The 11755-nt window shown below is 39.2% G+C and overlaps 1 protein-coding gene across 1 annotated transcript; it reads right to left on the reverse strand.

Moving 5' to 3' along the window:
* Positions 1–363: 363 nt before the first annotated feature.
* LOC137009347 (mycocerosic acid synthase-like polyketide synthase) lies at positions 364–11516 on the reverse strand. Its single transcript, XM_067371488.1, has 7 exons — positions 11493–11516; positions 11117–11184; positions 10870–11023; positions 7173–7333; positions 6601–6807; positions 6194–6375; positions 364–6101 (listed from the first exon to the last, which is right to left on the reverse strand). Exons 2-7 carry the CDS (start codon positions 11172–11174, stop codon positions 534–536), a joined length of 6330 nt encoding a protein of 2109 aa, XP_067227589.1. The 5' UTR covers positions 11175–11184; positions 11493–11516; the 3' UTR covers positions 364–533.
* Positions 11517–11755: the final 239 nt, after the last annotated feature.

Genomic DNA, 11755 nt, shown 5'->3' on the forward strand with positions numbered 1-11755 from the left:
CACAAACCATAATGTATTTTTAAATTACTATACTAATACTATAAATTGATTAATTAATTAAAGTTTATTTCATACTTTCAATGATTTAATTTCATTTTTGCTGTAACATCTGACACAATTTAAAAAAAGGTTTTACATGATCTCTTTAGCCAGACAAAATAATAATAGCAATAAAACAAAATCATCATCATCAGCAAGCATGTCAATATGTTCCACTCATAGTGCTAAATGTGTGTTTAAAACTAGTTAGATCTCAAGATAAAAAAACAAAATTAAAACGATGATAAACATTAAGTCCACAGTCTGAAAAAACTCAATTTGCTATTTAATGCTATTATTTCAAAAGACTGAAGGAATGTTTACTGAAATTTATACATATTAGACTATCTGCCAATATTAACCTTTTTAAACTAGATGAACTTGAGTTGATTGCGTTGTTTAACTATCTATACCCGCATTTCACATCAAAATGCCAAAAAAGTCCATGTTTTGAGGCTACAACAAGACTGCTTTAGAGAAATACAAATTACAATTCATAAGTATGTGGATTTGCTCTCATCTTCACTCTGATATCCATCTACACAATTCTCCTCCAGGATTTTAATGAGAGTTGCCAGTGTGGTATTTGGATCCAGCAGAGTCACTAGAGGGACATTCACACCTCTATCACTGAAGATGAGATTCTGCAGAGTCATGGCTAACATTGAGTCAATGCCTAAACTGACAAGATGAGTATCATCATTCACCTCGTCCACCTCAATACCAGCCGTTTCACTAATCACGAACCTCAGATAATCACGTGGTGAGGATGATTTCTTGGGTTGTTCAGGTCTAAATAAATTCACTCCAGCTTTATTAATAGCTTCCTGGGCTATTTTGAACAAGCGAATGTTTAGTGATTTGTTCTGGCTGAGAATGTTATTCCAGTTGCTTTTAAAATTGAATTTGCACACAACTTGTTGAGGTTTGTTGATCAAGAGGCACTGCTCAAGACTTTCATGGATTTCTGGAATCTCCAAAAGCATGATTCCCTTTGCCTCCAGAAATCTTTGGAAATGGACTTTGTTCAACAAAAGACCAAGATTCAAAGCCCCCCAATTAATGGACTGTCCAGAAAGCCCAATGTTTCTGCGGTACTGACAGAAAGTGTCCATGAATGTATTAGCCGCAGCATAATTAGTTTGTGAGGCATTGCCAATGAAGGCAGAAATGGAGGAATAGCACACAAAGTAATCCAGATTGCACTGTATGGTAGCACGGTGAAGGTTAATCACTCCATTTACTTTTGGTCTCATAACTTTCTCATAAAGAGATTTGTCAAGATGTTCAATCAGTGCATCATGCAGGACAACCGCACTGTGAAATACCCCTTTGATGGGACTGGATGGAAATAGTTTTCCAATATGAACAATTATCTGGTCCACTTGCTCAGATACAGAAACATCACATGGCAGAGACTTAATGACAGAACCCCAACGGCTACTGACCTGACCTATCTCTTCTTGCATCTGAGGGTTTGGATTACTCCTAGACAGAATGACAACGTTTCCTCCTCCTTTCTGAGCAATGAACTTTACTGTCTCGAAGCCCAACCCTGTTAGACCACCTGTGACAATATAGACAGCATTTGTCTTGAATAGACTGTGTTTGGGCATCACTGGAATGTCAGACAGCTGGTTGTTGGCTTCACTGTTCAGGAAGATAATGGGTTGGATCTGGCATCTGAAGTATGATTCAGATTCTTTTATAGATAGAATATCAATGTCTTGAGATTTCACTCTTTGAACAGCTGTTGCATCCAAAGACAAGGACTTTCTGTCCAAATGCATGGATTTCAGCCAACGGTAGATGCGTGGCATTTGCATTTGCAGAGACCCTTTTTGCATTATCTGGGACATGAGGAGGGCATGGAAGTGGACTTCCTCATTTGTACCCAAAAATGTTGCAGTATTGAATGGAAATTCTGTCTGGTTGTCATAGACAAGAACAATGTCTTTGATGCCTCTGACACTGCTGGCTATTTCAGCGGTTTCTACATTATAAGGAGGTAGAAGAACTGCTCCCACAACCTCACTGAAATCACAAGACAGCTGATCAGCCTGTGTGCTCACTCTGACATTCCAACCTGATCTGTTTGCAATAGCAATTAACACATTCATCAAAGCTGAGTCAGGAACAGTAGAAAAAATACCCAATTTTAATTGCTGTTTAGCTTTGGGTAAAGCCTCATGCAAGATCTCCCAAGCCAGTACCATATAAGAGACACAAGGTATGCCATTCAGGAATGAAAGCCTTTTTGCTTTGCAGCAAACAGTTGCAGGGAGAATTACTTTAGTGGTGGCAGCCACAGGGTAACAAGACACAACATGATCACCAACTTTAAATTTGCTGACATCTTTACCCACAGCTGTGACAGTGCCACTGAAGTCAAGGGCTAAGAGCTTATGGTTTTCATTTGTGTGCTTGTTCCAGTACAGTGTCTTACCATAATTCAGGTCAGAAATGCTGATTGGAAAGTAATCTGATGAATGAACACAGATTTTACTGAGATGAACCTCAATATTTTTTCCTTGAATCAGTTCAGTGGAATTATCCATTTGAGTCGCTGACACATTTGTCATTATATATGGGTCAGATGTTTGCAAGACGAAGACTTCTTCTTCTTTCAACATGTGGAGATTTCTTGGAGAGATTGCCATGGTTGGCAAAGGTGTGTGGGTGATTTCAGGTTTAAGAATGTTGCCCTCCTTCACTACCAGCTCTGGATATTTGTTACAGGGGTATGATCTGAGGACCTGAACCAAAGCTTTGACGTTTTCAAAAGTGGCAGAGCCCATGTCAATCAGCTGGAAGGAAAGTTCTGGCAATTCAGCTGCACAAGCTCTTATCATGCCTGTCATAACAAACCCAGGGTTTATGTGGTCCACTATGCTCTCAGATGACCTATAGGTTATTACTCTGATATCACCTGGGAAATGAAGTGCCTTGAGATATCCGACAAGCTTTCGGATAATCTCACAACACCCCGCCATACTGTCCAAGACCTTCTCTGATTCAAGGGAGGTTAGGTCTGCATCACCCCACATGAACAAAATGTCCTGGAAGTTTTTCTTTACATTTGAAATGTGCAGTTTTGACAAAAGAAGTTCAATTCCATCTTCTAACAGTAAGCTACTGTTTGAAGAAGACACATATCTAGATGTTGGGTCCAAGTACTGTTGCAAAGCTTTAGACATTCCTACATGGTCAGAAAAGACCAGTGCCTTAATCTGTGCATCAAATGTGGCAACTTCAGAGACGATACTGAAATTGTTGTGGAAGAAGTACTCCTTGACTACTTGGGAGTGACTTCCTAGCAGTTTGATCTTCACATGCCTCAGTTCAACTAACACCCTACCCTGTTTGTTGGCTAAGCAGCAACAAATATCAAAATCATCTTCTCCCACATGTACTGCTCTAAGATATATAACCATATCCTCTTGCAATGGTTCAAATACAGTCACGCTTCCTATTTGCGCAGGATATTGGGGTCTTGTTGATAGGTCATGCCTTATAGTTGCAGGAACAAGTTGCATGACATAATCCAAGACCACAGGGTGAAGGTGATAGTCATGTAATTGAGGAAGTAATTCCTTTGGAACCTTCACAACTGAAATCGCCTCTCTAAATTCTTCCCCACAATAAACATCTGCATTATTTCTGAAGACTGACCCATACTCAAATCCTGTTTGACTTAGATGTTTGTAGATCTCTTCAGTAGTCATGTGGATTGTGCATCTTTTGAAAATGCAGTCTAATGAAATGAACTGTTCTTCGGGACTTCTACCTGGTTTTACTTCTACTGTGCCAAATGCATAAACTGCAGAAGTAGACTGTATTGTGAAGTTGCATGTGTTATCAGCCAAATGGTCTGAATGATCCAGCTGTACTTTTAAATCTGGGGCATTCTGGGTGAAAACAAATGGACTCTGGAATGTTATGCTGAGCTGCAGAGAACTTAGTGGAACCTTAGGTTTTGCATATGTCATGCAAGTTGCTAAACCCAGTTCTGCAAAAAATGCCCCAGGAATGATGGCAACCCCACTGTGCTTGTGGTCCTTCAGGAAGGCCACTGATTCAGAGGATAAATCACAGCTGAACATTGAACTCTCTGTACCCATTTGTGTAACTACTGGATGGTTGCCAGTGGGACTGATCGACTGCAAACGTGAATTGAAGACATCTGTCTTCACATCATCAAACTTGTATTGTGGGTAGGGAATTGGTTCAGTCTCAAAACCTTTGTAGAATATTTCCCAGTCCACTTTGATCCCATGCTCAAACAGTTTGGAAACAACAGAAAGCATTGTCTCGTGATCTTTATCAGGCTGCACTGAGGGAATCACAGTGAAGTCATTTCCCAGTGTCTCAGTGATGTACCTCTGCAAAGACCTTCTTGGAGCAATTTCAACAAATACCACACTCCTTTTGTTTTTAGCTGCAGATTTTACAGCTTGTTCAAATTCAACAGGTTTTCTGATATTCTCTGCCCAATATTCACCAGTAATAAAATCCGAGGAACACAAACTAGCGCCTGTCACTGTTGAGAACAATTCTGTCTCCAAATTGTGTGCCTGCAATGAGCCTATACTCTGTTTTACTTTGGATAAAATGGGATCCATCTTGTGACTGTGGTATGCTGCAGGTACATCTAAAATGCGAAGGAACAAATCTTTTCCACTGGCTGAGTTGCTCAAATTCTGATGCAACCTATCAATGTCATCTGCATCTCCTGAGAGGGTGCATGACTGAGGGCTGTTATAGGCAGCCAGGCAAATCCTTCCTGAATAAGATGGAAGAATTTTCAAGACTTCAGAAACAGCCATATTACTGACTACCAGCATCTTGCCTCCTGTCACAGTGCTTTGCAAAGAACTGCGATAGTGGATGACTTTCACTGCATCTTCAAGTGACAGCAAACCAGAACAATGAGCTGCAGCAACTTCTCCAATGGAGTGCCCTAAAACAGCATCAGGACTGATGCCCCAGTGTTTCAGAAGTTTGACAACAGCAACCTGAATAGCAAACAGAAGAGGCTGGACAATCTTTGGATCAGATGGCTCTGTACTTTTCTCAGATTCACTTTCCAGCATCTCCATCAGATTTAAACTTGTATAGCTTTGCAACAGAGTTTCAATCTTCACAATTTCCTCTCTAAACACTGGCTCTTGTTTTAGGAGCTGCTTGCACATACCCTGATATGTAACACCATTTCCACAAAACACAAAAACTAGCTTGGAGTCTGTCTTTGATGGTACAAGCTTTTTCTCTACAGCAGCAGAAAGTTTATCTTGCAGATCTGCCAATGATGATGTTTGAAATACTTTTCTGTATTTGTGTTTCAAGTGACTTCTTCTACATGCGGATGTGTACAGTAAAGACTGTAGATCTGATATTTTCCCTGCACTGATCTGTTTTGCAGTATCTTCAATAATATTTTTCATGGATTTTTCGGAGGCTGCAGAGACCACAAAATACTGATGGGATTTGCTTATCAGCTGAGCTCTTGGCTTTTTTGACTGCACGTATTGTTTGATAACTGCATGTGCATTGGTTCCACCAAACCCAAAGTTATTGATTCCTGCTGACCTCCCTACTCTGCAGTCACTGACCCATTTCTCTGCTGTGGTGGGGATTTTCATATTGAGAGATTCAGCGTCTATGCTGGAGTTTTCCATGGAGTAGAACAATGAGGGCACAATGGTTTCATGCTGCATCATCAAAAGAACCTTTATGAGCCCTGCAACACCTGCGGCAGATTCTGTGTGTCCAATATTGCTTTTAACAGAACCAATGATGAGTGGCCCTGACTTTTGAGGTCTTGCTTTGGCAATGACATTTGAAATGCTACCTGCCTCTGTTGGATCTCCAATGGGAGTCCCAGTCCCATGAGCTTCAATGTACTGGACACTAGTCAGGTCAGTCACTGTTGAGTAGATTTTTCTAAGCAGCTCCTCCTGCTGTACCATGGATGGTTTGGTGATTGGACTAACACTGTGGCCATCTTGATTTACAGCAGTTTTGCTGATGATACCCCAAATATGATCGTGGTCTTCTAAAGCCTGTCAAAATACAGAAAACATGTGGATGTTTCTTGCAGTTAGGTACATTGCTGTCATAGTGCTGTGTTTATATGAGACATTCGTTTATTTACGTTTTTCAGAGGCTTTAATAGAACAACCCCGCATCCTTCACCTCTACCATATCCATCTGCTTTGCTGCTGAAAGGTTTACTCGTTCCATCAGAGGAGATCATTTTTGCCTTGGAGAGAGTCACAAATATGGTCGGCTCCAATATACAGGTCACACCGCCACACAAGGCCATATCACAGTCTCCTGTTGAGTGGAATACAGATAACCACACAACTTAAGGGGGTGAGGGCAGATTAATGGCTAATAATTTGTTTAATTAACTCAAAAGCAAAACATTCATAAAACATGAAGCATCTAATATCTTTTGTGAAGTAATGTACACATCCAATATACAGTATATGGACAATTTTCTTAACATTTGCAAATAAGTTGATCGGCAGGATTTACATACATATTTTTGAAGACTACCTTGTTTTATGGCTTGACAAGCTAAGTGAAGGGCGACGAGGGATGAGGAGCAGGCACAGTCGATGGACAGCGAGGGGCCAGTGAAGTTGAATATGTATGAGATGCGGTTAGCAGCTATGCTCATAGCGGCACCAGTGCCACTGGTGTGGTCTATGTGTTTTGGATTAATCCTCATATTTGCCAGCTCAAAGTCTTTGTTCATTAGGCCTGTAAAACGAGCAAATAAAAAAAAAAAAACATGTTAGACATGTTAGCTGGCAATATGCATTTATCCATAGAACATTTTAGTGTATTTCAGTGCAACCTGAGGTTAAGTGCCTTGGTCAAGGCAACAATAGTTGGTGGGCTTAGACAAGAAACATTTCAGTCATCAGCCCTTAGCTGTAGCCAACTCGTGTGCTATTTTTGTGGTCACGGTGACACAAAGGAAAATCTATGTACCATTTAGCAAGGCTTCTTAACCAGAGGTTGTTCCGAAGGTACTTCCCATGCAGTTAGTGCATATACCTTTTCACTGGGATTTAAGACACTAAAAGTTACTTTATTTATCTTATATTTAGCTTATATGTTACCCAAAAATACTCCTGTTCGTGTTCCACTGGCCTTTTCCATTGGTATCCCAGCATCCTCTAGGGCCCTGTAGGTGCACTGCAACAGAAGTTTGTGCTGAGGGTCCATGGTGATTGTTTCAGCATTAGTGATGCCGAAGAACTTGTGGTCAAACTCGTTCAAGCTACAGAGAATATAAAGATAAATGATAGGGTTATTGCTTTTGGAGTTTAGATGGAGTTCAGTGTGCCACTAAATGGATACCGTCCAGTCTATTTACTAGTTCTACCCTGAAAGCATACATTGCGGCATGAAGCTTTTTATCGATTGTCACCATTGTTGAGTTTTCATGTGCTATGTGTGTTTCAATTATACAGTAGATCAAATCTCTATGTGCTCAATATGTTTACATTTTTCAGAATAACTGATTGCTGTAACTGCTGGATCTCATGGTGTAACATCACAGGGTTGGTAATGCAAAATATCAATGACACAACACATTTAAAATCAGTGATTATACTAGATGAGATTGGTGAATCATGATTTTCAAGATGATCTTTTGTCATCATCAATATGTAGCCAACATCACAACCATATTTAATCTCAGCTTCCTTTATTGCAATAGATGTGTTTATAAACACACTATTACAATTGTCAAAAGAAAACAAACATAGGAAATCAAGGACCGAGTCTCCAACTAAAGCAAACACTAATCACCATAATGGCAACACTCGAATTTTCATGTGACTATTATTACATTGCCTAGAGCTAAACCTCTGTTAATTCTTGAGAACTTTTGTAGATGTATGAAAGAAATAAAGTCAAACTGGTGATACGTGATGATGGTAATGCTGTTTGTTGAGTTGTTTAATAATTCTCTGCTGAGATCTTAGTTTGAGAGCACAATTCCAATGGGAGTAGGAAGTTCTGCGTGTGATTTACTGATTTACTGACGCACATATTAAAGAACACGACACCCATAAATTTTGCGTCTGGAAGGTAAACTTCTACAAATGCATATGCAATAAGGTCAGCCAAATAACTGGCCGTGTTTTTCACCTGGTATTAAGATGTGTTTTGGTCAATTGGATCACAAGTGGACGAGGGAGATACATACCCATTTCCACCTGGTATTTTAATCCATCTCTTTTGTCCACTTTTGTCCAATTTCTTTGAGGAGAGGGTCTATAGGCTAGTAAATATATGGGCTTTTTCAGATATAATGGATGAAATAAGCTTGCACAATTTACATATTAACACTCCTAGAGACAACGGAAAAACATACAGAAAGCAGCAGGTTTCTTTTTTTGCTCTGACAGCCGCAAGACCACGCCAAACGCTGTGAATGCATGTTAGAAATCAGAAATGGTTTTCGACTACCCTCTGATAGTGGTCAAAAGTGGACAAGCTCAAAACATTTTACATGCCATTTACTCCTGTATTTACTGTCATCCACTTGTGATCCGATCGACCAAAATGCATTTTAATACCAGGTGTAAACAGGGCCTTTTTAGCTGGCCTGAGTAGGTAACTTGCTTCAAAAACATTTTTTGTTGTGCTGGATGAAAGTCTTTTCACATCCTGATAGCAAGCACTAAGTAAATTGGTCTAAATAAATCTATTATTATGTAATGAATCCTGTGACATTATACTCAGAGCGGTTTGACTCGAATTAATGTTTCAAAGGCAACACTATCAATGCCAAAATCAATCTGCAGCAGTCGGGTACAAGTCAGAGCTCTGTAAGTTGTTTATGTTCATTATGTAATGTGAAGTGCTTTGAGACAAGAAGTAGTTTAAAGCCATCTCTCATGACACTTTTGTTTGCTCCCTGCTGTGCGCGTTCATGTGTTTTGAAGGAGACGTCACTCTTGCTAGCCTCTCTAAAAACGACCTTCCCTACCTTTAATAAAAATGGCTGATTATTTTATTTGCAGTTGGTTTCATCTTAGGCTATGTATCTATAAGTCAGTTGTTGTGTTTCTGCTCTTCTTGTTTTGTTTTGTTTTTTTTTCTGTGCTTGCTGTTCCTCTTTCCTTCAGTGATTCTGCTTGTCATCAGGTGTTCATTACGTTTGGAGAATGGATGGATGAATGAAAGCAAGGGTTGCTTTACTAGTTTTGCAAGTACATATTGCCCATATTGAGTTTTTCAGAAGATAAAGAACAAAAGTTATTTAGTTGTTTTGAGGTGAGTTAGCACTGCATTTAATCTCTGGGGTCAACGAACAGTCGAGGTTGGGGCTCAAAGGGGGATGCTGCCTCCCTCTGTAACTTTGTTTCTAACTGCTGGTGTCACTGATGGACAGTGTCACTTTAAAAAAAAAATGTCACATTTTAGAGTGTCCGAGACCGATCGATAAATGCTCCTGTATAATTAAATTGACAGTTTTTGAACTTGACAAACACAGTGTATCCTGAAAGTATTCACAGCACTTCACTTTTTCACATTTTGTTATATTACAGCCTTATTCCAAAATGGATTAAATTCATTATTTTCCTCAAAATTCTACAAACAATACCCCATAATGACAATGTGAAAGAAGTTTGTTTGAAATCTGTTCAAATTAAGAAATAAAACACAGAAAAAAAAAGGAAAAAAATCACATCTACAGTATTCACAGCCTTTGCTCAGTACTTTTTTGAAGCACCTTTGGCACCAACAGTCTCAAGTGTTTTTGAGTATGATGCTCAAGCTTGGCACACCTATTTTTGGGCAGATTCTCCTATTCTTCTTTGCAGGACCACTCAAGGTCCATCAGGTTGGATGGGGAGTGTCGGTGCACTGCCATTTTTAGATCTCTCCAGAGATGTTCAGTTGGGTTCAAGTCTGGGATCTGGCTGGGCCACTCAAGGACATTCACAGAGTTGTCCCATAGCCATTCCTTTGTTATCTTGGCTGTGTGTGCTTAGGGTCGTTGTCCTGTTGGAAAATTAACCTTTGTTTCTTATGGTCTGAGAGTCCTTCAGGTCTCTTTTGGCAAACTCCAGGTGGGCTGTCATGTGCCTTTTACTGAGGAGTGGCTTCCATCTGGCCACTCTACCATACAGGCCTGATTGGTGGAGTGCTGCAGAGATGGTTGTTCTTCTGGAAAGTTCTCCTCTCTCCACAGAGAAACACTGGAGCCTGCTCTAGGAAGAGTTCTGGTGGTTCCAAACTTATTTCATTTACAGATGATGGAGGCCACTGTGCTCATTGGGACCTTCAATGCTGCAGAATGTTTCTGTACCCTTCCCCAGATCTATGCCTCGATACAATCCTGTCTCAGAGGTCTACAGACAATTCCTTGGACTTGGCTTGGTTTGTGCTCTGACATGCACTGTTATCTGTGGGACCTTATATAGACAGGTGTGTGCCTTTCCAAATCATGTCCAATCAACTGAATTTACCACAAGTGGACTCCAATCAAGTTTTAGAAACATCTCAAGAATGATCAGTGGAAAAGTGATGCACCTGAGCTCAATTTTGAGTGTCATGGCAAAGACTGTGAATACTTATGTACATGTGATTTTTTTTTTCTTTTCTTTTTTTTCTTTTTTTAATTTTTAATAAATTTTGCAAAGATTTCAAACAAACTTCTTTCACATTGTCAGTATGGGCCTTTTCCAAATAATAAACTTAATCAATTTTGGCTGCAAAAAGTGAAGCACTGTGAATACTTGCACTGTAAGTGAACATCATTAGCTCTTTTAAATGAGGGCAAATGATTTGAAGTCTTACCCATCAATAAGTGCTGCCTTTGCTGTGTACGTCTTTCCTGCCTTACTCTCATCTGGATCGTACCATTGAGACAGATTAAACCTGTCATTTGGTATCTGAACTACACAGTTCTCTCCATGAAGAAGGACTCGCCAGAAGTTTTCAAGTCCCTCACCTGAAATAGATGAGAACATACAATGTAAATACAATTTAGGCAAAAATCATAACATGAAAAAATAATGAAACGCTGTGAATTGTTAACAATTACCTCCAGGAAAATGGCTTCCAATGCCAACAACAGCGATTTCTACGTTATCATCCATCATGTTTCATTGGCTGTGTGTGTAAATACATTTGATTTTACAATCTATAGACAGCAAAAATAAACTTTGAGGCAGTTAACTAAATATTCATCTATGACATTTAATAAAATATGGAATCTAATCTGACATATAGCCAAGGTAAATAAGATTTTTAAAAGTAGATATAGATTTCACTGTACAGGAAATAATTATTTTTTCAGTTTTCATATTTATTGTTTTAAGTATGTATATATTGGTAAGCTGAAGCTGTCTATGATTTTTTTTTTTGCTCAGAGAGTGAGAAAAAATATAAAGCAAATGAAATGATGAACACTGACTTACCTGGATGCTCATGTTGAATCTTGTCTTGTTGAAAATGCTTCCATGAGCCCAAGTCTACCCAATATTTATTTAGTTAAAGGAGGAGTAAACAAATTTAGTTAATGATTGACTAGAACAATTTCTAGTTTCATTTAGCTGGAACTCATTATCTGTTGTTTAATGCTTTTTGACGTGACTCCTTGTTGGCTCATAAAACAATTTCTTAGGAAAATTCCTCTGACTAATTAGTCTCTTGTGTAAGATGTTTTAATTTACACTGGAAT

This window comes from Chanodichthys erythropterus, chromosome 20 (assembly GCF_024489055.1).
Source record: "Chanodichthys erythropterus isolate Z2021 chromosome 20, ASM2448905v1, whole genome shotgun sequence".
NCBI classification, from domain to species: Eukaryota; Metazoa; Chordata; class Actinopteri; order Cypriniformes; family Xenocyprididae; genus Chanodichthys; species Chanodichthys erythropterus.

Bases quoted from the DNA above. Each gene is read 5' to 3' on its own strand.
- LOC137009347 (XM_067371488.1), bottom strand. From the start codon at position 11,174: ATGATGGATGATAACGTAGAAATCGCTGTTGTTGGCATTGGAAGCCAT. The intron at 6,808-7,172 runs GTAACATATAAG...CTCGTTTTACAG, and splicing joins ACGAACAGGAGTATTTTTGG to GCCTAATGAACAAAGACTTT. The intron at 6,376-6,600 runs GTAGTCTTCAAA...TCCACTCAACAG, and splicing joins TTGTCAAGCCATAAAACAAG to GAGACTGTGATATGGCCTTG.